The 25164-nt window shown below is 38.1% G+C and overlaps 7 protein-coding genes across 10 annotated transcripts; 5 read left to right on the forward strand and 2 right to left on the reverse strand.

Annotated features, from left to right (window-relative positions):
- Positions 1 to 98: 98 nt before the first annotated feature.
- LOC111497078 (calmodulin-binding protein 60 B-like) lies at positions 99 to 7387 on the forward strand. 4 transcript variants are annotated; one of them, XM_023147718.1, is made up of 9 exons: positions 99 to 239; positions 425 to 572; positions 1047 to 1122; positions 1584 to 1642; positions 2929 to 3422; positions 3540 to 3700; positions 3823 to 4026; positions 4727 to 4955; positions 6360 to 7387. In XM_023147718.1, exons 2-9 carry the CDS (start codon positions 463 to 465, stop codon positions 6935 to 6937), a joined length of 1911 nt encoding a protein of 636 aa, XP_023003486.1. In that variant the 5' UTR covers positions 99 to 239; positions 425 to 462; the 3' UTR covers positions 6938 to 7387. The 4 variants fall into 4 exon arrangements, with proteins under 4 accessions (XP_023003486.1, XP_023003493.1, XP_023003478.1 ...); XM_023147725.1 differs by having other exon boundaries at positions 100 to 239; positions 428 to 572; XM_023147734.1 differs by lacking the exon at positions 99 to 239 and adding an exon at positions 268 to 347.
- Positions 7388 to 9559: 2172 nt separating this feature from the next.
- Positions 9560 to 10856, reverse strand: LOC111497152 (xyloglucan endotransglucosylase/hydrolase protein 22-like). Its single transcript, XM_023147834.1, has 3 exons — positions 10507 to 10856; positions 10244 to 10437; positions 9560 to 10145 (listed from the first exon to the last, which is right to left on the reverse strand). The coding sequence occupies exons 1-3, from the start codon at positions 10780 to 10782 to the stop codon at positions 9743 to 9745; spliced, it is 873 nt and encodes a 290-aa protein (XP_023003602.1). The 5' UTR covers positions 10783 to 10856; the 3' UTR covers positions 9560 to 9742.
- A 1928-nt stretch (positions 10857 to 12784) lies between these two features.
- Positions 12785 to 14051, forward strand: LOC111497144 (probable xyloglucan endotransglucosylase/hydrolase protein 23). Its single transcript, XM_023147821.1, has 3 exons — positions 12785 to 13095; positions 13188 to 13381; positions 13581 to 14051. The coding sequence occupies exons 1-3, from the start codon at positions 12802 to 12804 to the stop codon at positions 13972 to 13974; spliced, it is 882 nt and encodes a 293-aa protein (XP_023003589.1). The 5' UTR covers positions 12785 to 12801; the 3' UTR covers positions 13975 to 14051.
- A 1300-nt stretch (positions 14052 to 15351) lies between these two features.
- LOC111497165 (probable xyloglucan endotransglucosylase/hydrolase protein 23) lies at positions 15352 to 16496 on the forward strand. The gene is made up of 3 exons (XM_023147859.1): positions 15352 to 15637; positions 15724 to 15917; positions 16004 to 16496. Exons 1-3 carry the CDS (start codon positions 15362 to 15364, stop codon positions 16392 to 16394), a joined length of 861 nt encoding a protein of 286 aa, XP_023003627.1. The 5' UTR covers positions 15352 to 15361; the 3' UTR covers positions 16395 to 16496.
- A 2167-nt stretch (positions 16497 to 18663) lies between these two features.
- LOC111497159 (xyloglucan endotransglucosylase/hydrolase protein 22-like) lies at positions 18664 to 19782 on the forward strand. The gene is made up of 3 exons (XM_023147845.1): positions 18664 to 18963; positions 19048 to 19241; positions 19335 to 19782. The coding sequence occupies exons 1-3, from the start codon at positions 18664 to 18666 to the stop codon at positions 19705 to 19707; spliced, it is 867 nt and encodes a 288-aa protein (XP_023003613.1). The 3' UTR covers positions 19708 to 19782.
- A 1031-nt stretch (positions 19783 to 20813) lies between these two features.
- LOC111497313 (two-component response regulator ORR24-like) lies at positions 20814 to 22597 on the forward strand. The gene is made up of 7 exons (XM_023148082.1): positions 20814 to 20967; positions 21104 to 21256; positions 21336 to 21701; positions 21773 to 21849; positions 21932 to 22340; positions 22412 to 22497; positions 22574 to 22597. Exons 1-7 carry the CDS (start codon positions 20814 to 20816, stop codon positions 22595 to 22597), a joined length of 1269 nt encoding a protein of 422 aa, XP_023003850.1.
- Positions 22598 to 24278: 1681 nt separating this feature from the next.
- On the reverse strand, positions 24279 to 24716 carry LOC111497321 (zinc finger protein 2-like). The gene has a single exon (XM_023148094.1). It carries the CDS (start codon positions 24714 to 24716, stop codon positions 24279 to 24281), a length of 438 nt encoding a protein of 145 aa, XP_023003862.1.
- Between the last annotated feature and the right edge of the window lie 448 nt (positions 24717 to 25164).

Consider the following 25164-nt stretch of genomic DNA (forward strand, 5'->3'; position numbering starts at 1 on the left):
GCAGCAGCGGATTATTACTGACTCGAGTGCTTGGTCCCAGGGTCGAGACTTGGGATATTAGTCGTTCTCTCTCTCTACCCCACACACACACACACACACACACACACACACACAAAAAAAAAAAAAAAACCCTCTCTTAGGATTGTCTCACTTGTATCGGTGTTATTATTGTTTTTGATTTTCCCGGTAAATCGGGATAATTTAGAGGGAAGTAGGAGATATACTTGAGAAACTTTACAGTAAGTGCACTATTATTTCTGCGAAATTTCCAGGATAGAGCTGGATGTTCGTTGTTGGACTATTTTGAATTTTGGGGGTTCTTTAGATTCTCTGGCTGTGTCACTGTGGTTAGGGTTTGTTTGTCGTTGGCGGCTTTGTGATTTCTATCAGTTGTCTTGAATCAACTTCTGATTTTGGTGTGCAGTAGATCTGGGAAGCTTGGACTTTCTCTAGAGATTTGAGATGCAGAGGCAGACAAGATATATGGAGAGGACGAACTCCATGAGAGAAAAAAGGGGCTTGGAGGGTGGAGATGATGAGCTGCCGGAGCGAAAGCGACCAGCTCTAGCTAGGTATATCATTTATTTTTGGATTCACTTGTGTTCTGATCCATGGGTTCTTTTCTTTTTCTGTTCTCTTCTTTCCCCCTCCCCTTTACAACTTAATTTAGCTAGCGGTGAGAAGTCAAAATATAACTCTGTAGGTCGGTGCTATACCTCTGCTTACCCTTTCTGATCTTCAATTTAATCACTTGGACTTTTAGTTAGATGTCATGATAATGAGGTAGATGAGCGGAGTGGCTGCTTTGCTTGGGTTTATTATCTTTTTTGGCTAACTGTTTGCTTGATGAGAGTTGAGACCATGGTTCCTTTTTTCTAAAGGAAGAACCTTGACCTCTGCTTTATCTACGGTTATTTCTGTAATTATTCAGATTATCTTTTTTGTATTTTTTATAATTAATTCACATGATCATATCAATTCATTCTCAATAAAAGGTCATATAATTCAAATGTTCAACGCTTTTATGGATCTTTATTACTGGACAGTGTGATTGTAGAAGCCCTGAAAGTGGATAGTTTACAAAAGCTCTTCTCATCAATGGAACCAATACTCCGTAGAGTGGTAAGATGCACCGTTTCTATATTCTGTTATGGCTACATAGTAAGACTGTGTGAATGAGAGTAGTATTTAGTTGGGTGTTAGCTTGGGAAGTGTTGTATGCTTGGTAGTATAAATTATCTAGTTTACTTGTAGCAACGCTAAGGATAATACTGATTCCCTTCCAGTATGCTTTTTATGTTTTTTCATAGACATGTCTGCTTGTGCTTTTATTATGTTTTAGCATGACAGTAATCTGTTTATCATTGGCTAAATGTACTAACACGTAATTGAAGTCTGGATTTTTCATTTCCATCAAAGTTTATATTCCTTCTATTTTAGTTTGTCACTTTTTAATTCTAAAATTTTGTAAAATTCTTAGTTTTGATTATCTGGTTTCCTTATTTGATCCCATCTTCTCTTTCTACTCTAAAATTTTATATTTTGCAATACATTATTCTGATTGTTCTGATGGTGTCAAATAGGTTAGTGAGGAAGTGGAACGTGCTTTGGCTAAGATAGGTCCTGCTAGAATTACTGGAAGGTAACTATGAATCCATGGATTTTGTGACATTTCCAATAATTTATTTTTGCTTCATGCTGTAGATATTGTAATACTATAAATTATTCTTCACCTACTATTTATTTTCAGTTGAGATATTGCTTAAAATCTTAAATATATTTAGAACCACATTTACAAGAGTTTAAACGTTTTTTGGTCCTTGTACCTTGGTGCACCACTTACAGGAGTTGTTGCTTTGTAGCAAAGTAGATCTACTGTTAGCTGTTTTGATTTAATCAAAACTATTTATGACAGTTACATGCTTTCTCTATGTTTGTGGGTCTGATCATTTTCCTACTCTAATATGATTACCTTTTGCTTAAAAAGATCGTGTGATTTGTGAAGATATTAATCTTTTCATGCCGTTTGCTTAAAGGGTTGTGTGATATGTGAATATAATAATGTTGTCAATGTTCCAATGGTGGGATGTTCTTGAGTTTTGAAACTACATGTGCTAGTGTGATGTCCCACATTGGTTGGGGAGGAGAACAAATCACCATTTATAAGGGTGTGGAAACCTTCCCCTAGTAGACGCGTTTTAAAGCCTTGAAGGGAAGCCCGAAAGGGAAAGCCCAAAGAGGACAATATCTGCTGGCGGTGGATCTGGGTCGTTACAAATGGTATCAGAGCTAGTCACCGGACGATGTGCCGGCCTTCTCGCTGTTCCTCAAAGGGGGTAGACACGAGGCGTGTTCCAGTAAGGACGCTGGGCTTCGAAGGGGGTGGATTGTGATGTCCCACATTGGTTGGGAGGAGAACAAATCACCATTTATAAGGGTATGGAAACCTTCCTCTAGTAGACGCGTTTTAAAGCCTTGAGAGGAAGCCCGAAAGGGAAAGCCCAAAGAGGACAATATCTGCTGGCGGTGGATATGGGTTGTTACAGCTAGGTAAGAGCTGTGTTACATCTCAGCCATGTCTAATTTTTCAATCACTATTTGGAATCCGACAATGTTGTTGTCATGAAAACTGTTCATCTTCCCCAATTATGTGTTTACTACTATACTCTAGTGCTGAAGTCTTTTATGCATCCATGGGACGTCATAATGCTCCACATCAGACAAATGCTCTCTGTCTGTTTTTTAATTTCCCTTCTAATCCTGTTTAATTCTATCTAAAGGTAATAAGGATTCTTGGTGATTAACTTAGTTGTGTTAATAAGTTCATTCTATAGGTAGAGAATTAACTAGTAATTCTATTCTTATTATGCTTAACTTCGATTTTCTCTTTATGATCTACTATTATGATCTAACACTTTTTACTCACAGGTCTTCTCCTAAAAGGATTGAAGGCCCTGATGGAAGAAACTTGCAACTGCATTTTAGGTCTAGATTGTCTCTTCCCCTGTTCACTGGAGGGAAAGTGGAAGGTGAACAGGGTGCAGCAATCCATGTTGTTCTGCTTGATGCCAACACAGGTCATGTAGTAACATCTGGACCTGAATCCTTGTCAAAATTGGACATTGTGGTTCTTGAAGGTGATTTTAACAATGAAGATGATGAAGATTGGACGGAGGAAGAATTTGAAGGTCATGTGGTAAAAGAGCGCGAAGGAAAGAGGCCTCTATTGACCGGTGACCTGCAGGTTTCCCTCAAGGAAGGTGTTGGAACGCTAGGGGATTTGACCTTCACAGATAACTCAAGTTGGATTAGGAGCAGAAAGTTCAGACTCGGGTTAAAGGTGGCTTCAGGATTTTGGGATGGTGTTCGTATTCGTGAAGCAAAAACTGAGGCTTTTACAGTTAAAGATCATCGAGGAGAACGTAGGTTCATGCTTTATCATTTTTAATTCTGTCATTTAATAGAAAGATGGAGGGAAAAAAAAAAAGGAAAAGAAGATATGAGTATATAATTTCTTAAATCTTTGTTTTATTTTGCAGTGTATAAAAAACATTACCCACCTGCATTAAACGATGATGTGTGGAGATTAGAGAAGATTGGAAAGGATGGTTCCTTTCACAAACGACTAAATAAAAGTGGAATAGTCACCGTCGAAGACTTTCTTCGACTGGTAGTTCGAGATTCTCAAGGACTACGAAGTGTAAGTGATGTTGTTCATTCTGTTTCTTATTTAAAAATATAATAATTAAAGAAAAGACTGTTGTCACTTATCTCTTCTTTATTCTTATCCCCTATAACTCTTCAAATTTTTCCTGTTTGTAGATCCTTGGAAGTGGTATGTCAAATAAGATGTGGGAGGCTCTCTTAGAACATGCTAAGACCTGTGTCCTGAGTGGGAAGTTGTATATTTATTATCCAGAGGAAACCAGAAATGTTGGTGTTGTTTTTAACAATATCTATGAGCTCAACGGCCTGATTGCAGAGGAACAATACTTTCCTGCTGATTCTCTGTCTGAGAGCCAGAAGGTAATTTCAAAACACACGTTTTTTGTGCTTCTATGCGTGTAATATATATGTGAAAAACACTTGTAAAGAGTTGTAAAAATCATTTCTCCGTTTGGATGTTTCCCATTTCTGTTATTGAAAAAAAATTCTTTAGCTGGTTTTGCCCGATCATGGTTCTTAACTTAAGAATGAAAAAGCGTGGTCTGTCTTGCTTGAATTTGGTGTTAGCAAGATTTTTCTACAAATTTTCCTCCTGTCTGTGGGAGGCTAGTTTCCAGAATGCACCATGCCAGGGATCTTTCCCCTTAATTAATACCCTCTTTGACAACTTAGAATTATTGTATTATATCTGTTGAGGTTGTTGGGATTGCAAAGGAAAATAAACATCCTTACAGAGGCCCCACCATAAACTAGCTAACCTTGACCTTCCATTATTGAAGGTATACGTTTTTTTCGTTTTGCGATCCATTTGTGATTTATTTATTGATATTTTAGATATTGGCTTTTATTCAGGGATTATTGATGGTTCAGATTTTAGGTTTTAGCAGTTATAGTCTTTTTTGTTTTCCTCCTTGCGAAGAAGTTTAGACAAAGAAAAGTTGGCGTTTATGCTGCATAGTGATTTCCTACTTTAGCAGTAGTATAACAAATGCATTGAACATATAAATTGCATAATGCTTTCTCCCTAGAAATAGTGTAAAAAATTATCTCCGCTTTGCAGGTTTATGTAGATACACTAGTGAATAAAGCATATGAAAATTGGAATCAAGTTGTAGAGTACGATGGGAGCTCACTTTTGAGCTCTAAGAAGCCTAAGAAGTCCAATGCATCCCGAAATGACTTTCAAGGAGGTCATCTTGATCTTTCTAATACTCATGTGTCAGTGCCCCGCATGCCAGTATCAGTTCAGCCTCAGCAGCCTATCGTGGATTCAGGACTCTCAGTTGCAGGTAACCACGCTTGTATCATTGTAATTAACCTTTCGGATGGTAGCATGTATTATAAAGCTTAATATATGACATGGCACGCAAATGTTAATATTTAAAAATTAAGACGGGAACCATACATAGAATAAAAATGACTATTTTTTACCTTATAAAACAATTGAACAGACGCTCTAGTTTACATACATATTTAAGCAATGAGGAAATAAAAGACCATTTAATGATAGTGTTAATTCGAATTTATTAGTGATGTTTGTTAAAAAAAAATTAATGAAATAATCTCTTACATCAAAAGGTTTGTGAAGAAAATGTGAAAACATGTGTCTATGCTTTACATAATTACTGGCCTAGAATAATAAGTATATTTTCCGATGTTCAAAAACTTGATACCAACTAGGGGGCTTTTTGCAATACCAACTTTTTATATCCCTGCACTCTTGTTCTTATTCTTTGTTTATAAGCTGCACCCCTGTTCTTATTCTTTGGTGGAATACATTATTTTGGATCTTCCATTTTGGACATGAGTTATTTTCACTGGTATGTTAGTTTTCTGCTCCTAGGAGAAATATTTGGGTCTAGAAGGCTGGGATTAAGGGTTTGGGGGCTTGACTCATTCTAATGCCTCGTGGTTCCGTACTTCTAAACTCTTTTGTAACTATCCTTTAGCCTAATCAGCAAAAGTTGTGGTCATTTTTCCAAGTTTAGTTGCTCCTCATTGGCCAGGTCTTTTTCTCTTTTCTTTTCATTTTGACTCTTTTCTGTAAGTTTATTTTGCTTAATGAAACTAGTTTGTTCATCAAGAGTATCATATATTATAATGATGATAATAATATCTAGTTTCACATCCAAATAATAGACCTGAGATGTGTAAGATTTGGGAACAAATTTATATACATACAAAATTTCTCGAAACTCTTCACTAATCGGCCTTACCTCTCTTCATGAGTAGTGGATCAACTATTAAGTAATTGAGTTACTATGTCAAACTATAGTCTACAATATTGGTGAAAGAGGCAATGAACTTGTGATCTTTTCGTTTTCACAGGATTAAGTTTGTTGTATAATGGTATAAAAATATTTTATTCTCTAAGCAGGTGGAGGGATCATTTTATGCTGTTGTATCGTAGATTTGAGATTCCCCTTCACTGCTCTGCTCCCCTCACAAATTTCTGTCTCTGTGACTTTGTGATAGCCTTTGGTTTCATATATTGGAATACCCCACACTTTCTGTTACCCTTTAGGGGAAAAAAAACTACTAACATTAATTATGAATTTTCCTGGTTGTAGTTCACAAATAATTGCGATGTGTCACATTTTCTGAGGACTGACTCATCTATTAGAACTGATGACTGCTGTTGTTTGGCTGACTATATTTTGTTTTATTTTCTGTATTTACATTTGGCAATTCAGGGTATAATGATAATACAGCCACAAGATATTCAACCCAGCCTCAGTTTTTGAATTCAACTTCTCGACCCCAATTTGACAACTCCTCATTTACTCCAAATGAGTTGCTCGGCAATTCTAACCACGTTCATGTCACAAGAAACGACCCTAGTACTTTTGGTTTGGCTCTTGGTCCTCCGCAAGCATCGTCATCTTCAGGTTTTCAGCCGCTTGGTTCTTCTATTCAGGAATCTAATATGAATCCATTTGACTGGTCAAACAATAGAGACAAGGTAGTGGATGACTTCTTTTCAGAGGATGAGATTCGTATGAGAAGTCACGAGATGCTGGAAAATGAAGATATGCAACAATTGTTGCGAATGTTTAGCATGGGTGGCCATTCAACTGTTAACGTCCATGATGAGAGTTTTTCATTCCCATCATTCATGCCTTCACCAATGCCAAATTTTGATGATCGAAACCGTCCTGGAAAAGCTGTGGTAGGTTGGTTGAAGATCAAAGCTGCAATGAGGTGGGGCTTCTTCATCAGGAAGAAAGCAGCCGAGAGACGTGCACAGATTGTCGAGTTGGATGAGGAATAGAAGTTGTTTAGTCATGGGTGCTGTTCAGGCTGTTATTTGAGCTTTCCTCTCTCACTGCATCATATTCTGTAGGTCTTCAGAGAATTCTTCAGGTGACAACTCCTGCTCTTTGAGACTCGTTGGATCAATTCGAAAGGATATCATTTGTATCTGTATAACATATTAACAGCGGAAGCTACTTTTGTACAGTGACTTGTTCCTGTTTGCTAGTGTCTGTATTTAAGATGTTTTATTGTCATCAATCTACCTCTGGTAGGCCAAAAACATGAATGGGTTGGTCGGTGACGGTAATTTCTTATTTCATTTGCCCTTTCATAATGTTGTTTGAATGATTAGGATCAAGGATTCCCTACAGTTTTCTTTTGCTTTGATATGTTTCGAATAACTGTATGAGAAATGATTCAGTGACTAATGAATAATCCATGTGATTTTTAGTTCGTTGTTAATACATATAAATATTTTGTTCCGATTATTATTCACATTTGTTTTGGCATCTGTTTGAAGTTCAATCATTTGTAGCCCTTCTGCTGTCTGAAGTTCAATCATATCAATGTTTCCATGTTACATAGGATGAAATTATATTTTTAGCTTTACACAATCACCATGCTTAATCACGAACAAATAAACAAGCAGACCTACATAATAGGCAGTGACAGTGCCAGCGGAATTGCCAGCAACAAGCTTGAGTTGCATATCAATCTTTCCAAACAAGTACTCGTTCTGGGATTGGAAGCCGGAGCCTGAGGCCTTGTCGAGAGACAGTGTGAGAAGTTGGGCGTTGTTGAGAATTTTGGCTCGACCATCTCTCCAAGTTATTTGAAAATCTTGGTTGAAGTTAGCTGCAGAGAGAGCAATTAGAGAGCGCGGAGAAAAGGAGAAGGAGAAGAGTGTTGGAAGCCATTTTTGTTGGTGAGAGAGGGAAATAATGAATGAGTGGCAATGGGATTCCGAGTGCAATTTAAGGTGTGTTGAAATGCAAAAACAGAGGAAGGGTCCTACGAAACTCCATGAAACTTAGCCGTAGAGAGAGCTCAAGTCCTTATTTTGCGTTCGCGCAATGGGAAAGGCGGAAGGGAAGAGGAAGGTGGTGCGGTAGGGCCAGGGTCGGGATTTGGGTTTGGTGAATGTAGGCCCGTCTTGCGGGGAATACTTCTTCCTACTCTCCTAGCCCACGTTGTTCAGGGAATGAGCTAGCTTCAAACGATTCTGACGTAGACCTCGGTTAGGAGACTGAGTCCTCTTCAGACAGGGCCGGACTCCGACTCCTTTCTTTGGGGAGAATTTGTGATCAAGGCTCCTCAACCATATTAACTCTAAACATTGAAGAAAAAAACCCTCTACAACTATAAGTCAAGCTTCTTCGCGCCCTCCCCTCTACAATTATAAGTCAAGCTGCTTCGTTCCTCGAGAACCGCTCACCCCTTCACAGTAAAGGACTTATGCTACCCCACCTCAAAATTATGTGAAAATAAAATTTTGGATCCTCTCAAAATTCATTAGGTCGTGCACATGCCTAAATAGCACGACTTGAGTTGGCTCCAGTCAAACCGCTTGACCTAGTAGCCTCAACCTTTTTACTTTACACCAAATTTTATTCTCGATTCTATATTAACTGTCATTCGGCCTCTAGTTCTCTTTTATTACTTTTGAACTTAGGGTCAAAAATCAGCCCCAACAAGTGTCATTAGTCCATGAAGGCTCGAAAGGATTAGAAATAAGCATAAAAAGAAAACATATAAGAAATAATAAAAAGGAGATAATTGGGTGTCAGCAATGGGAGGACAGCTGGTTGAAGAATATGAACATAAACTAAAAGAGTGAAAGTTAATTGGTTGAATTTCCCAGTTTCACTCAAAAAGCTCCACCGACGGCGACCGCTTCATCGTATCATTGAACTGCGAACCTCGCCTTCCTCCTTATCTTCTTACTTCCCGTCCCATGCATCTCCTTTCAATTCAATTTGACACTCCAATCATCATTAATGGAGTGGAGTGTCGGTCCTCGGCTCCACCCCCCACACACACTTTCAATTCAATTTGACGCCATTATCTATTACACCAACCAACCGCCCCTCTAAACCGAAGTTGTCCTTCTCAACTTCGTTACCTTTTTGGTTCTTTCCCGACTTATTATTGTTGTACATAAACTAAGAGTCAGATTTTAGTGGAACCATTAAACTACACAATCCAATACACATCAAATTTCTATTAGATTAGTTGTGGATTAGACTGTGTATTTGCGTGTGTGAGGGAGCAGGGAATGGATGAGGAATTGGGAGTAGCCACCTTCGGTTCATAATCAACGTCGTCTCTGTGTTGGGTATATTATTTATGGCTGTATATGTGGACCTCAAACCAAGGCTTGCTGACCTTTGTTCATCAAATGATCTTCTGCTACAGATCATGATGAGATGCCTGGATACAAAGACAAAACACCCCACCATATTCACGCACTTCAATAATTCATTATATATGTTTATTATAACATTCTCTATGTGAATTACTCTTTATTTAAAGAGTACTTTTTCAAGTTCTTTTTTCCAAGAAGAATCTAATTTTATCTTTGATGAACTCCAACTGAGTCCTCAACATAGACCTTATAATTTATATTATAATGAAAAGATCAAACTCGCAATTATTGTTCTTTTCTTCCTTATTTTGGCGAAATGGGAGTAAAAAGATGCAGAAACAACAAAAAAACAGAGATCACATAACCATGCAAAACCAGACATATATCTTATTGTATATACAATACGATATGATGCTTAGCTAAATTTTGTACGGCGGCCAAAGCAAATATGCCAATTTAGGCGGCAGTGTTGAGGGTACACTCAGGAGGGTAGCCTTGAGGGAATCTTTCGGCGTCCGTGCAGTAATTGTAAATCATGTAATTCCTCTGTACCCATTTCAGCCTCTGTTGTCGAGTATTGTCCAGATTTTCCGACAGCCATCCTCCGCCTGCAGAGTGGGCGCCAGAGGAGCACGACGACACCCCCTCCGACCAAACACACACGTCCGCTTTGAAGTTCCTGTACGACGAAACGAAGGGAGCTTGGGACCAATCTGTCTTCACAAGCCCTCCTCTTGTGGCCCAGTCGTCCGCGTTCCACAGGCTCGAGTACAGTCTCATGGGTTGCTTTGTCGGGAACAGAACGCCTGAGGATTCCTGGTTCTTGAACTCTCTGATGGGCGTCCCGTCCACCGAGAATCTGGGAAGACAAAATCAATTCCAGCTTATTAATTTCACGTCGTATTCAAAATTTAAAAATTGGGTTTTTTTTTGGTTGTCGGTCTGATCAATTCTTACATGATTCCCTCTGGGTTCCAGAGGATTGAGTAGGTGTGGAAGTCGGCAGTGGGATCGAACCATAGATGAAATTGTTGCTCTCTGTCTCCTTTGCCTTGTGTATAAACATTAGTATGAAGTGTATAAGGATCACCGGTGAGATTCCCCAAGAATTCAAAGTCTATCTCGTCCCATGTCGAGCCTTCGGATTTGAGCTACAAAAAACGTAATTAATTAGAGACAGAGTATGTGCATGAAAATATATAGGAAGTGATGTTAATTACATAGTAAGTGGTGACAGTGCCAGCGGAGTTTCCAGGCACAAGCTTAAGCTGCATATCAATTTTAGCAAAGAGGTAAACATTGTTGGAGCGAAAGCCAGAGCCAGAGTCTCTGTCCAAAGAGAGAGTAAGAAGGTCGCCGTTATCAAGAATATTGGCACGGTCATTGCCCCATGTGATCTCAAAATCCTGGTAAAAGTTGCCACCGAAAACAGAGGAAACAAAGAGGAGCAGAGATGAGAAAGCTAAGGCAGTGGCAGCAGAAGCAGAAGCAGCCATAGGGTTCGTTTATAATTGGGAAAGAAAGCAAAGGAAATGAAGGGCTAAGTGGTCGTGGTGAGCGTGGGGGGAATTGAATTAATTTATACAAGCGAGGAGATAAGAAGGGGATGGGATTGCGTGTATATGATGCCCAACTTGTGGGGGCTGGAGCTGGGAAGTAAGAGCTGGACACAGATGGCATCGAGAGTGGGCGTGCATGGATTTTCATTTTTTGGATTCTAACATCTCTACATGCCACACAACAACTCACACCCCCCAACCTCTTCACTCAATTTCATCGCACAATCTTCAACTTTACCAGTCTTCTAAAAAGTTTCCAAACAATTTTGAGTATAACCTCTGTTTGTTTCTGTTTTTTCTTATATCACTCTAAGTTCCGAGTGATTTAATGATTATTCACTTCATTAGTCAATTTGGGACTCTTTATTTATCTTCCTATAATTTATCTTTTCTTAAAAAAATATAAGATAGATATTTTTTTCTCAGGAAAGCCCCACTTACCTTCATGCTCTAGCCTTCACAGACACAAAACGCACGAGCCAAATTAGAAATTTTTTTTTTTTCTTTTGAAGAAACATCCGTACTCCAATCAGAATAACACGACATATATGAAAGAAGAGCGTATGGAAAATATCTTTCAATTGTCCAAACCTACTCGAACTTAGATGTCACTCGACAAAATAATACACATTATTGTTATTATTAGCGAAGAAATTGGAGTGAGTGATATCTACCTTTCATTGGTTGTGAGTACTTATTGCCATTTGGCCCCCAAAAAGTCCCTTTCCTTTTTCTTTTCCCTTCCTACGCTTACCTACTTGCAAGCTGGCTTTGCTCTTTTGGTAGTCTTCCATTCATTAACTACTTTATTTATTTGATAAGATGTCAAATTCGCAACCGATATTATTTGTTTTGATCACGCATTATCGTCTACTAGGGAGAGATTCCACATCTTTATCAGAAATGTTTCGTTTCCCTCTCCAACTAATATAAGATCTCACAATCCACTCCATTGGAGGCCAGCATTCTCACTGACACACCATCCAGTGTCTGACTCTAATATCATTTGTAACAACAGAAACACACTGCTAGCAGATATTTTACCCGTTTTGACCCGTTACGTATCGATGTAACCTCACGATATTAGACAAGCGCATCCTTGTCTATATGCTTGGGATTGATGTAAACTAATAATATCAATTAGTTCATAGACAAAACTACGCTTTTATTTAATTAAAATTTAAATACAAGTAAATTTAATAATTAAAATATTAAATACAATGGTAAGAAAAGCACCCGGATATGGAATACATAACAAAAGTACATAGTTGTAAATGAGAACTTAGAACAATTAGGTCAAAATGGAATTAGTGTTAGGAGGAAATAAACAATAATTAAGTTTAAAAATAGTTAGTATGAAAGTTGGATAGGAGTTGACGCAAGGGATAAGGATAAGCATAAGGATTAAACAATAAAATCATATAATAATTAAAAATGAAAGAACCAAAAAAAGAGCAGTTTGAATGCATATTAATAATTGAAAATTTTATGTGCAGCAGGCAGTCAGATAATCCTGTAGAAGCTACTACAGACACAGCCCCATTCCCTATTCCACCTATTAATGTTAATGTTGAACAGAAGACAAGGACATTCTTAATTTCCCCAATGAGGAAGAAAAACACAGGCTCCAAATCCGGACGTGGGTTGGAAAGCCAAAACCTGGGAATTTGCCAGATGGTGCTCAATTTTGGGGTACACCAGCAGCTGCCACTGCCACTGCCACTGCCACTGCCCCCAGTTTTTGTCTGTTTAATCATGTTTCAAAATGAAAACCCATTACGAATCAATGGTTTTGACCTTTCTTTCTTTGCTTTGTTCTTATGCCATCCAGCTGTGTTTTCCCACTTTTTTACCCCCAACACACCCCATTTTTCCATTTCATGGCCCTCTTCATCAACCCTATAAAGATGGCCCTCTTCATCAATAACCCATATTCATTCATTAAATTCCTTAAAAATGGCCTTCTTTTCTTATTCAAACAATTACTCTATGCTACTTTTGATCGTTCTGCTTCCCTGTCTGCTGGGGTTTGAGAAAATGGCTGAAGCTGGAAACTTCTACCAAGACATGGACCTGACGTGGGGAGATGGTCGAGGAAAGATCTTGGAGAATGGAAATCTGCTGACTCTCTCCCTTGACAAAGCTTCTGGGTCAGGCTTCCAGTCCAAGAAACAATATCTCAATGGTAGATTTGATATGAAAATCAAGCTCGTCCCTGCCAACTCAGCAGGCACCGTAACAGCCTATTATGTATCCACATTACTAATATGCTATGCTGTTTACATTACATTAATTTGATGCCTATGTTTTAAACTAAAGTTATTGCCTTCATATTATTATAGTTGCGTTCACAAGGTTCGTCATGGGATGAGATAGACTTCGAGTTCCTTGGGAACTTGAGTGGCCAACCTTATATTGTACACACCAATATCTATATACAAGGACAAGGTAATAGGGAGCAGCAATTCTATCTCTGGTTTGATCCAACGGCTGACTTCCACACCTACTCCTTCCTCTGGAATTCTGCTCGCATTCTGTAAGTACCATAATTGTATGATATGTTTTGAACATAAGTTCTCATGATTTTGCTTTTAGGGCTCGTATTAATAAGAATGTACTTATAAACTTATAATCCACCCTTAATTCCAACCATTCTCCACATATATATTATATGATTGAAAAAAAAAAAAAGAAAAAAGTTTAGGACTTAATTGAAATGTGTGGCGTGGGGTTAGGTTCTATGTGGATGGGAGGCCAATAAGGGAGTACAAGAACATGGAATCCAATGGGGTGCCATATCCAAAGAAACAGGCGATGAGATTATACGCGAGTTTATGGAATGCGGACGATTGGGCGACAAGAGGAGGGCTGGTGAAAACGGACTGGACCAAGGCCCCCTTCACGGCTGCCTTCAGAAGCTACAATGCCAATGGATGCGTGTGGACCAATGCAGCGTCGTGGTGCTGCCAGAACTCGGCGCCATGGATGTCGGAGGCGCTTGATGCCGGCAACCAGAAAGTGCTGCGATGGGTTCAGAAGAAGTATATGATTTATAATTATTGCGCCGATAGGAAAAGATTCCCTCAAGGCCTTCCTCGGGAGTGCACTGTTCCGGCCACCAACCCATAGAATATGCAAGATTATGAACAGCTTCAAAATTAGTTTTACGCGTTTTTTATCTGGAAAATTGATTCTTTTGATTTCTCTACCTCTCCCATTTACTCTCCTTTCATGTTTGTACTTCATTTGAAGTTATTTAATAAATAAATAAATAAATAATATTTAATAGAAATGTTTAACATTTTGTTTTCAAATTTGTTGCTAAAGAGCCGAAAAAACATATGTAGGCATAAAAAATGTTATATAAATAAGATTGAATGCTACGAAGTTTTATATAAAATATAAAATTGATTTAAAATAAAAACAACATAAGCATTAAATTAGGAGATTAAAATAGAAACCATGAACACGCGTGACACTATCAATACAACCAAAAATTACTCAACTCCACTAACAATTATAATTTATTTCCTTTTAATTAAAAACGTACATTTTCCCATAATATGGATACCACATATTTTCGAATTTAATTATTACTAATTTTTAAGATCTATGGATCATCCTTACACTCATGTTTGTTGAATTTATGGGAATCCAGCATTTTCAAACAAATACGAAATTTTAAAGCTGTAAAAAAAAATGCTCTATAAAAGTTGAGATGGTAGTATCTACGTTCTAATAATAACACTTTTTTTATCAGCAGACTTTTGCTATTGTGCACCATTTACTTCCAACCTTGAGTAAGTCAAGCCAATTTGGAATCATGTCTTCTAGACAATGTTCAAGCCTTCTAGTCTCATTTTGAGGCAGATTTAAAAAATGGGGTAAAGGGAGTTTGAAAACAAGGTTGAAAGAAAGATTGAAAGTTATCTTATATGACTTAAGCAAAAGGCAACACAACTACTTAAATAACATATAATTTTTCGGGCCGAGAGAATTCGACAATATCTAACTTTTGAGACGATTCAGGTCTGGTAGACGTAGATGTGATTTTGCAAAACAGTCATATAAAATCTAGGTGGGAAGAGCTGAGAAATGATCGCATCCAATTATAGTACATTCTAAACTCAAATATTTGCAAAATAGAATATGAAATTATACATCGTGAAAGTAAAAAGAAAAAAAAATAATAATAAAGTGATATAAAATAAGAATATTAGCATGCAATAGTCATGCAGCCATATACAACGCGCCTCGGACAAACATGGTCATGACACCATCTCATCCCACACGAATGTACTCTTAATGCCACTCTTAACACTTAATTGATTTGCATTATATCCCTTAAGCACTGATTGCTTTAATCCAGCTGTATGCAACATTCTAATGGCGGTTCTCTACCATCCTTCTCACCTCCTTCCTTCTCTTTCTTATCCCTTTCTCCTTTCACGTCGTTATAAATTGAGCTTCAGTTTCTCTTCTCATCCCACAAGTCTCCTACTTTCATCCTTTTACTATGGCTTCCTCTACTCTCTTGCTTTCTTTACTCTTCGCCTCTTTGGTCATTTCCTCTTCTGCTGCTGCTGCTGCTCCTAACTTCTTCCAAACAACTGACATTACGTGGGGAGATGGCCGCGCTCAGGTTCTCGACAATGGCGACCTTCTTACTCTTTCCCTAGACAAAGCCACTGGCTCTGGTTTTCAGTCCATAAATGAGTATTTGTTTGGAAAGATCGATATGCAAATCAAGCTCGTTTCTGGCAACTCTGCTGGAACTGTCACTGCATACTACGTATGTTCATTTCATTTCATTTCATTTACTCAATGCTCTCTTTCTTTTCAATCCAATTCTTACCGATTTTGTTTCTGAATTTGCAGTTGCGTTCAGAAGGGTCGGCGTGGGATGAAATAGATTTCGAGTTTTTGGGCAATCTGAGCGGCGATCCTTACATAGTTCACACCAATGTGTTCAGCCAAGGAAAGGGCAACAGAGAGCAACAGTTCTATCTCTGGTTCGACCCAACTGCTGATTTCCACACCTATTCAATCATCTGGAATCCCCAGCGCATTATGTAAGTCTTCTAATGCCAATGATCAAATGAAACCCCAACTACAAATTGATATTGACATGTGAGTTTCCTCTGTTTGTACTTTGCAGTTTCTACGTGGACGGCATGCCCATTAGAGTGTTCGAGAACAAGGAATCAATCGGCGTTCCATTCCTCAAAAACCAGCCAATGAGGATTCAATCCAGTCTATGGAACGCCGACAACTGGGCAACCAGAGGGGGGTTAGTGAAGACAAATTGGAGTCTGGCTCCGTTCACCGCATCTTACAGAAACTTCAATGAAGACGCCTGCATTTGGCCATGGGGACAGGCTTCTTGTGGGTCGACCGTCAGCGACAAGTCGTGGTACACACAGGATCTGGATTTCGAGAACCAAGGAAAACTGAAGTGGGTCCAAAACAACTTCATGATTTACAACTATTGCAACGATGCGAAGCGATTTCCTCAGGGACTGCCTCCCGAATGCAATGACGCCGCCTAGCTTCCAGTTCTTTCCATTTATCATTATTATTATATTGCTTTCTACAATTTCTTACCCAACATTCATTTCTATTGTTTTTGTATACACAGCCGACTTTTGAATGCTAAACCACCAATTATAATTAATCCTCTAAGTTATGCATGTTACTTGTCTCTTTCTTACTCAGGAATCTGGAATGTTAAAAGGATAAAAGTCACTCCCACTGATTTAGGGAATTTATAAACAAGTAATACTCTCTCCATTAGTGAGAGAACTTGAGAAGGCCAAAGCAAAACCATGACAGCTTATGCTCAAAGTTAACAGTACCAAATCATTATGACGAGTCGTGTTCGTTTAACATGACATCAGAATCATGCCCTAAACTTAGTCGTGCTAAAAGATTGGTAAATCCTCAAATGTCGAATAAAGGACTCCAAAAGAAAAAAAAGAGTCAAGCCTACTCGAAGACAGTAAAAAATGACTACGAGTATTTAAGAAATTATCATGGGTTTATAAACCAAGAACACTCTCTCCATTGGTATGAGACGTTTTGGGGAAGCCCAAAGCAAAAACATGAGAGTTTATGCTCAAAGTGAACAATATCATACCATTGTGGAGAGTCATGTTTGTCTAACATGGTATCAAAGTCATGTCCTAAACTTAGTCGTGCCAATGACTAAGACTCCAAAAGAGTCGAGCCTCGATTAAGGGGAGGCACACTTTATTCGATGGGAGATGTTAGATGATAAAAGTCTCACATCGGCTAATTTAGGGAATGATCATGGGTTTATAAACAAATAATACTCTCCCCATTGATGTGAGACCTTTTGAGTAAGTCTCCGACAAAGCCATGAGAGCTTATACTTATGAACAATATTATACAATTATGGAGAGTTATTCAATTTTAATATCATTTTGTGTGGCACAAATTACAAGAGAAATATAACCGGGAAAGTATTAATATCAATAAATGAAAGCATAAATATGATTGTGAATGGTAAATGCATGAAATTGATAGTGCATAACAAGCTGTGTTTCCAATCGGAATAGGTAATAAAATAACGTTATTGTCCACTGCCATTAAATCGCCACCTCCAAATCGAGCTGTTGCAGCTCATTTTGCAACAACTTCTAGTCAACTCAATTGGTCAAAGACATTTTTTGATTTAAGAGTATTTTTTCTATAAAATTTAATAGTATTATTAGGAAATAAGATATAAATTTTATGGCATATTTTTAAAAAAATAAATAATATACATATTTTATATTGTTTTTGAAAAATCTTCGGACCCACTCAATTTTGAATATTAATTTGGAATTGGAATTAGGAGAAAATAAAACATGGGAAGTAAGAACAATAATGATTGTGAAATGTAAATGCATGAGATTGACATTGCACAACAATCGGTGTTTCAAACAGAATATGTAACAAAATAACTCTGTTGTCCACTGCCATTAATATCCATTGGAACAGAGGGTCGTGATCTTGTGAGGGTCAGCTAACTCTAAAACCTCATCCTTAGTTTAAATGGTGAGCTGCCACTTGCATGAATTGAGATAAAATGTGAGATCCCACCTCGGTTAGGGAGAAGAACGAACCCTTCTTTATATGCGTGGGGAAACCTCTCCCTAATAAACGCATTTTAGAAATCTTGAAGGAAATCCTGAACGGAAAAATTCAAAGAGAATAATATCTACTAGCAGTGGATTTGGGCTATTATAAATGGTATCAAAAACCGACACGGGCCTATGTGCCAGTTAGAAGGCTGAGTCCTGAGTGGAGTGGACACGAGACGATGTGCCCTAAAGGGGGTGGTCACAAAACGGTGTGACAGCAAGGACGTTGGGCCTCGAAGGGAGTAGATTGGAGGGTCCCACATCGATTGGAGAAACGACCAAGTGTCAATGAAGACATTGAACCCCAAAAGAGGGTAGATTGTGAGATCCCACAGAAGGAGGACCGCCCAAAATGAGATAATACCTACTACTACTTTTTTAATGTTCCCATCTTACCCAAATCACACAAACAGATTCATTTCAATATCTATATCTTATTTAATTTCAATAAAAAAAAAAATACAAATACTTTCAGGATTACATGAGACTGATCTATCTGTTGTGTTTGACTTTTGCATATCAGCAGTACACGCTTTCTGATCATACAACGTTGTGTGGCTCTCACGTTGTGAATTCATGGTCACATCACCCACACCATTATTAATATAATATACGAACACAACAACAATTGTCACAGAATAAAGCCCTCCGGTTTTCAATTGCTAATCCAATCATGGAACAACAGACACTTCCAGTTTCTTGTTCTTCAAAGTTTTCAACCCATATGTTATTTGTTTGTCTTGTGATCTTTGCCTCTTTAACGCCTGCCTCTGCCAACTTCTACAAGAACATTGATCACACATGGGGAGACGACAGAGTTCAAATACTAGACAATGGCGAAGTCATCCGAGTCACCCTCGATCAAACCTCGGGCTCCGGCTTTCAATCTCGAGGTGAATATTTATTTGCCAAGATTGATTTGCAAATCAAGCTTGTTCCTGGAAACTCTGCTGGCACTGTCACTGCATTTTACGTGAGTGTGAATTTAAGAATGTTTGTTCTGTTTTATTGTGTGATGGAGTTGAGGGTGTTCTGTTTTGGGTTATTGTTTTTATAGGTGTCGTCTACAGGGGAGTTTCACGATGAGATAGACTTTGAATTCTTGGGGAGAGTTGAAGGGGATCCTTACATTTTACAGACCAACATGTTCCTCCATGGCGTCGGCAAAAGAGAGACCCAATTCTTCCTTTGGTTTGACCCCACAGCTGATTTTCACAATTACACCATTCTCTGGACTCCTCTTCATATCGTGTCAGTAAATCAATCTTCTTAATCCTAAAATTAAACAATCAAAGTTCTAATTTTAAAAGCAAGAAACTGATGTCTTTGATGTTCTGTTGATAGGCTGTCAGTTGATGGGATTCCGATCAGAGAGCTGAAGAACAGGAAGGAAAAGGGAGCTCCTTTCCCACTCCGGCAGCCAATGAGGATATACGCTAGCTTGTGGAACGCAGACAGCTGGGCCACAAGAGGTGGAGCCGTGAAGATTGACTGGACCAAGGCGCCTTTCCGAGCATGGTACAAGAATCTAAGCGCCGATGGTTGCTTGTGGTCCGATGGGAAGTCCAATTGCAGTTCAACTTCAGCGTCGTGGCTGTCGTCCACGCTGGATCGTTTAAGCCAACGGCGCATGAAATGGGCTCAGACCAAATATATGTTCTATGATTACTGCACTGACACCAAGCGTTTCCCTCAGGGTCTTCCTCTTGAATGTTGATGTCAAATCACAATCACATATATACCCCTTTCATTTTGGGTTCAATTTCTCCAAACTAAGTGAACGCTTTGCATATTTTCATTCATATATATTGTAAAATGCACATTAATGAAGTTTATATTAGGTAGGATAAACAGAGGAAAACAAAGAACAATAGACCAATGAACTCAAAGTGACTAGCTAAACGGATAACGTGCAATATCTAGAAGAGTTGCACTCAGATAGACCAGGCTTCCTACAACCATACTATTTAAGCTAGGATCCGACAAATGAAGACCATATGATGGAGAGTATCAAGAATTCTTGTGAGATCCTACATTGGTTGGGGAGGAGAATGAATCATTTTTTGTAATGGTGTGGAACCTCTTACTAGCAAACACGTTTTAAAAATCTTGAGGGGAAGCCGGAAGGAAAGCCAAAGAGGACAATATTTGTTGTAGTGGACTTAGGCCGTTATAAATAGTATCAGAGCCAAACACTTGGTGATGTGCCAATGAGAAAGATTAAGCCCTGAAGGAGGTACACACGAGACAGTGTGCCAGTGTGAGATCTCACATCGGTTGGAGAAGGGAACGAGTGCCAAAGAAACTCGAAAAGGAAGGCCAAAAAGGAGACACGAGGCGGTGTGCCATTGTGAGACCCCACATCAGTTGGAAAAGGTAACAAGTGCCAAGAAAACTCGAAAGGGAAAGCCAAATAAGACAATATCTACTGACGGTGTGCTGTTACAATTCTATTGTCAATGAGACGTGCACGGTCAAATAAAGGTAATATAGCATGCCTGAAGTCTTGCAAATATACTCACATTCACACAAACAATTAATTATGAAATTTAAAAAATAAAATAATAATAAGTAGTGTGATTAAATAATTGAAAGATTTTTTCTATTCTTCCAATCACTTTCCTAATTTGGGACTGAAAAGGGATTAAGTGATACTCTTACCCTTTGTTTCCATATATTGTTTAAAGAACAAATTTTCCTAATGTGGGGACTCCGAACCCATATAACATATTACAAGGCCCTCAACTCATCGCACTCTCACTACACATAACCCCAACAATCTGCACCTAATTTAGGGCTTAAGCGAATTCAGGGCTTATTATAATGGAAGAGAAGGACAATGGATCGGCTAAGATTTCGACTCCAGAAAACATCCAACATGATCAATTCCCCATTGGTTTGAAAGTACTCGCAATTGACGCCAACATTGTGTGCCTCAAATATCTGGTTCAACTTCTTCAAAAGTGTCAATATAAAGGTACTTCCTTTTCTAATTTCCTTCAACATTTACGTTTTTCGTTTCATACCCATATTTTCTTTCGATTTTCCCATTAGAAAAGTTTTAATTTTTCCATGTTTTGGATGGTTTTTTTTTTTTTTTTTTGAACGTGTAGTAACTGCAACAACGGAGACAACGGAAGCAATAAGGCTACTAAACGATGAAAAAGAATCTTTTGATATCATTATTACAAATGTTGGAAGAAATGACATGGATGGGTTCAAGATCCTTGAGACTGTTCGTCAAGGAATCGACATTCCTGCTGTTAGTAAGTAAAACCCATAAAATTTACTCTCTTTGTTTTTTTTTTCCTAAACTTGAATTAATTGATGAATTTTGAATTTCAGTGGTGTCAGCAAACGAGCAATTGGAGATGGTGAAGAGGGGTGTTATGGAGGGAGCTGAGGCCTATCTACTGAAACCAGTTAGCTTCCAAGAATTGAGGAATATTTGGCAACACGTCTTGCGTAGAAGATGTCGGAAAAGACCAAACCCTAATGTTATGGAACAAGAACTAGAACAACACAAACCCATTATCTCTCATGAAAGGGCCACAGTAATTGATAAGGAAGATGATGCGATTGATAAAAACATAAACATAGATTCCAATCACTTTGATTCATGTTCGTCTTCTAAGAAGAAGCCTCGAGTTTCTTGGACAAAGGAATTGCATGAAAGATTTGTTGTAGCTTATGAGCAATTGGGAGAAAAGGGTGAGGATTATCTGCCTTAAAGTTCAAATCTTTCTAGATTCTTCTTAATTTACACTTCATTTATGTTTCAGAGAGAGTCCCAAATAACATATTGAAGCTCATGAACGATCCACGTTTATCACGAGAAAACGTGGCCAGTCATCTTCAGGTTTGTCCAATTTTATCAACTTTGAAATATAGGGTTTTTGGTAACCAATTCAGTTCTCAATTTTCAAAATTTTTTATTTCAGAAACACCGAGATATGCTGAGGAAGAAGGCAACCGGAGCAGGAAAATTGGTTGGCAAGAAGAACTGCTACGATAGAAATTCAATTAAGGCATCAAAAATCCAGAATTCGATGAACCAAAGAAACAATGTTTCAACAATTGACCAATTTCAGTTCTCCAATCTGGGAAGATCATCAATGGAAGAAGTTCAAGGAAGTAAAAATTACTATCCGGTGCCTGAATTCAAATGGTTTGCATCCAATAATTTGATGTCAAAACCATGTGACCAATACTTGGGATTCGGTCCAAGTAACAACATGAATTCAAAGTACCCTCAAAGTTTTGGAAATTGGCCGATGGATAATATGGGAGAAATTCCAGAAGAAGCAGGGCATCTTGGCTGGGCGTTTCCCAACAATAATACTAATGCGGGTATGTGCCAAAACGACTATTCTCAATTAATAAATGTTCTCAATTGATCCTTTTGGTGTATTGGTTTTCAGGACAATGTTCTCAATTGCAATTGGTTAAGGGAAGTTCCCACGTCAGCTTATTAATGGATGACGAACTCGGTGATATTTTCAAACAGGTAACCTTAATTCTAGCATAGGATATGGTTTTTGTTTTAGGTTTCATGTTCATATTTTGTTGATGCATTTCGACAGTTCCAAAGTGAAGAAGCTTTTTAGGTTTGATGTCCAGAAATTTGTTTGGTCTCTGAAGTTGAAGAGCTGCAGAATAGAAAGTGCTCAATCTATGGCATAGTCTCAGGTTATATACATATATAGATATAGATATAGAAATATAATGTAAGTTTAGGGTTTAGGAAGTTGATAAATATATTACGTATAAAAATATTTTTGTTTATATGCTGGATTCTGTTTCCTTCCCCATTTAATGGTTTTTATAATTGAACAATATTTAAATTAAAGGGACAAAAGCAATGAAGAAAAACCTTAAAAATAGAATATGAAGTTTGTGTTCATTATATGTAATGCAATTAAAGTTAGATATGATTTAAGAGAAAATGTGGGTTAGGAGAAGAGGGTTTGGTAGTAAGGTGGAGCATCTCTGATATGGAAACTTGGGTCCCTCCTTTGTTATTCTTATTAATTTACGTCTAAAATCATTCTTCCTTTTTGTTACCTCCAATCCCTTAAATTCCTTGCTTTTTTTTTCTTTTCTGGTTCGACCTTCTTAGTTCTTAAAACTGAGTTTCTCAAAGGAAAGATGTTGGGATTTGGAGTTGTTATGTGATTTGCTCATAATAGAAATTCTTTCTTCTTATCAAATTACAATCCCTCCCATCAATACTTCTACTTCTCGATTGGAATTGAAAGATTAGAGATAAGATGTTCAAACCATTGGAATTTCGATATTGACATTGACAATATACTATGTTGGTAAGAAGAACATAATCGTCACACGTAACGTGGCCTGTCAGCCTCATGGTTCTAAAATGGGTTTGCTAGGGAGAAGTTTTCACAAGCTTATAAGGAATGCTTCGGTTGGGGAGGGAAACAAAACATTCCTAATAAAGGTGTGAAAACTTCTCCCTAGTATACGTATTTTAAATCTGTGAGGACACTGGGCGTCGACATCGAATGGTGTTCCAGTGAGGGCGCTGGGCCTCCAAGAGGATGGATTGTGAGATCCCACATCGGTTGAAGAGGGAAAAGAAACATTTCTAAAGTGTGAAAACTTCTTCCTAATAGACACGTTTTAAAGCTTTGCAGTTGACAGTGATACATAACATGTCAAAGCAGACAATATTTGCTAGCGGTGGGCTTGGACATTCCAATATCCATAACTTTTTCAAAATACTTTATAAAGTTTTAAATATGCCCCCAAGAAAGAGTTTGTTTTATCCAACAACCATGCATTTAGTAAAAATATCTATAAAATAACCCAACTTGATGATCCTCACTTTATGTTGTCTTGCATTTTAGTAGGAAAAGTGGCATATGCTTTCTTTACAACTTTCATGATTGAGTCTTAATAATAATGCATACATAATCGAAACCCTAAAACAATGTTCAATAATGCAACTTCTAATCACTATGTAGCTCTATTCAACCCCTCAAATTGGTCGATTTCAATTGATTTCCACTGATCACTACATATCTGCTATCAAAAAAAGTAAATATTTTTCATAATTAAGGCAGTAATTACAAATAGAGAACTAAAACTGAAAAGAGAGAAAAGCTTATAAATGGACTCATAGAAGACGAAACAATTTGGGGCTTAGTTTCGAAGAGAATATAAAGATGAAACACATAAAATACTCTCAATCCATCACCTCTTCTTTACGGGTTTCGATCATTATATAAAATTTTTACGTAAAAGTGAAAAAAACAAAAACATAGAAATTCAGAGCCTTAAAGACAAATCAAGGTGGCCAATATCATCTTGATGATGATGATGAAGATGAGGAAGATGATGATTTTCAGCTGCGAAACCCCTTATCTCTCTCCCACCATCAACCCCATGTGGGCCAATTACTAAAGGTGCTGCAGCTGTGATTGTCTCAACTTTCCACAAATGGGTTGAATTCATCGTAATATTGGTTTCATGATCTCCTCGGTATGCCCTTATCTCTCTGTTCTTCTTCGCCAAAGTCCTCTCCAGCTTATGAGCATTTTGGTGGCCTCCCAAAGCCTGTGAGCTATAAAACTTCCTCTGGCAATAGTTGCATGGGTAAACCCTCTGCTCGCTACATGGACTCACAGGAGCCGAGTAGGAAGAAGAAGAAGAAGAAGAGGGTTCTAGAAAAAGGCCAAGGTTGAGCTGATGGTGTTTAAACTCCATGAGAAGGAAAGCAACAAGAAAAAAGAGCTCAAAAGGAGAATTAAGAAGATGGGTTTCAAGAAAAAGGGGAAATGAGAAGTGGGTTTTGTAGAAAAATGAAGAATTTGTGATGGGTTATATGAGAATAAAGGGTTCACTATTGGTGCAACTAAAAATGGATCGGCTTTGGAATTAGAGAGGGACAGAGGGTTGGAAAGAATCAGTGGAGATGGATGGCCTGTCGGCTCCGGTAATGGCAGCACTCAAATGGATTGTCAGTTTACAAACCAATATTTTAAAAATCTCTAATAATAATAAATGGTTACTTCCATTCCTTTCCACTTACCCCCACATGTATCGCCTAAATGTTATAAACAAACACACCCAGTTGCGTATTTGGTATTTATCTTACTCATCGTGTCCAAACGTTTCTCTGCTCAATTATTTGGTTTGCATCTAAACTCTTCAT

The sequence above is a fragment of the Cucurbita maxima genome, unplaced genomic scaffold (assembly GCF_002738345.1).
Source record: "Cucurbita maxima cultivar Rimu unplaced genomic scaffold, Cmax_1.0 Cma_Scf00002, whole genome shotgun sequence".
NCBI classification, from domain to species: Eukaryota; Viridiplantae; Streptophyta; class Magnoliopsida; order Cucurbitales; family Cucurbitaceae; genus Cucurbita; species Cucurbita maxima.

What these genes read in the sequence shown, in the direction of transcription:
- LOC111497078 (XM_023147718.1), top strand. Translation starts at nt 463, where the DNA reads ATGCAGAGGCAGACAAGATATATGGAGAGGACGAACTCCATGAGAGAA. An exon ending in AAGCGACCAGCTCTAGCTAG is followed by an intron (nt 573 to 1,046) that starts GTATATCATTTA and finishes ATTACTGGACAG; the next exon opens with TGTGATTGTAGAAGCCCTGA. An exon ending in TTCAGGACTCTCAGTTGCAG is followed by an intron (nt 4,956 to 6,359) that starts GTAACCACGCTT and finishes TTGGCAATTCAG; the next exon opens with GGTATAATGATAATACAGCC.
- LOC111497152 (XM_023147834.1), bottom strand. Translation starts at nt 10,782, where the DNA reads ATGGCTGCTTCTGCTTCTGCTGCCACTGCCTTAGCTTTCTCATCTCTG. An exon ending in GCACTGTCACCACTTACTAT is followed by an intron (nt 10,438 to 10,506) that starts GTAATTAACATC and finishes CGTTTTTTGTAG; the next exon opens with CTCAAATCCGAAGGCTCGAC. An exon ending in TGGAACCCAGAGGGAATCAT is followed by an intron (nt 10,146 to 10,243) that starts GTAAGAATTGAT and finishes TTGTCTTCCCAG; the next exon opens with ATTCTCGGTGGACGGGACGC.
- LOC111497144 (XM_023147821.1), top strand. Translation starts at nt 12,802, where the DNA reads ATGGCCTTCTTTTCTTATTCAAACAATTACTCTATGCTACTTTTGATC. An exon ending in GCACCGTAACAGCCTATTAT is followed by an intron (nt 13,096 to 13,187) that starts GTATCCACATTA and finishes ATATTATTATAG; the next exon opens with TTGCGTTCACAAGGTTCGTC. An exon ending in TGGAATTCTGCTCGCATTCT is followed by an intron (nt 13,382 to 13,580) that starts GTAAGTACCATA and finishes GCGTGGGGTTAG; the next exon opens with GTTCTATGTGGATGGGAGGC.
- LOC111497165 (XM_023147859.1), top strand. Translation starts at nt 15,362, where the DNA reads ATGGCTTCCTCTACTCTCTTGCTTTCTTTACTCTTCGCCTCTTTGGTC. An exon ending in GAACTGTCACTGCATACTAC is followed by an intron (nt 15,638 to 15,723) that starts GTATGTTCATTT and finishes CTGAATTTGCAG; the next exon opens with TTGCGTTCAGAAGGGTCGGC. An exon ending in TGGAATCCCCAGCGCATTAT is followed by an intron (nt 15,918 to 16,003) that starts GTAAGTCTTCTA and finishes TGTACTTTGCAG; the next exon opens with TTTCTACGTGGACGGCATGC.
- LOC111497159 (XM_023147845.1), top strand. Translation starts at nt 18,664, where the DNA reads ATGGAACAACAGACACTTCCAGTTTCTTGTTCTTCAAAGTTTTCAACC. An exon ending in GCACTGTCACTGCATTTTAC is followed by an intron (nt 18,964 to 19,047) that starts GTGAGTGTGAAT and finishes TTGTTTTTATAG; the next exon opens with GTGTCGTCTACAGGGGAGTT. An exon ending in TGGACTCCTCTTCATATCGT is followed by an intron (nt 19,242 to 19,334) that starts GTCAGTAAATCA and finishes TTCTGTTGATAG; the next exon opens with GCTGTCAGTTGATGGGATTC.
- LOC111497313 (XM_023148082.1), top strand. Translation starts at nt 20,814, where the DNA reads ATGGAAGAGAAGGACAATGGATCGGCTAAGATTTCGACTCCAGAAAAC. An exon ending in AATCGACATTCCTGCTGTTA is followed by an intron (nt 21,257 to 21,335) that starts GTAAGTAAAACC and finishes TTTGAATTTCAG; the next exon opens with TGGTGTCAGCAAACGAGCAA. An exon ending in CAACAATAATACTAATGCGG is followed by an intron (nt 22,341 to 22,411) that starts GTATGTGCCAAA and finishes ATTGGTTTTCAG; the next exon opens with GACAATGTTCTCAATTGCAA.
- LOC111497321 (XM_023148094.1), bottom strand. Translation starts at nt 24,716, where the DNA reads ATGGAGTTTAAACACCATCAGCTCAACCTTGGCCTTTTTCTAGAACCC.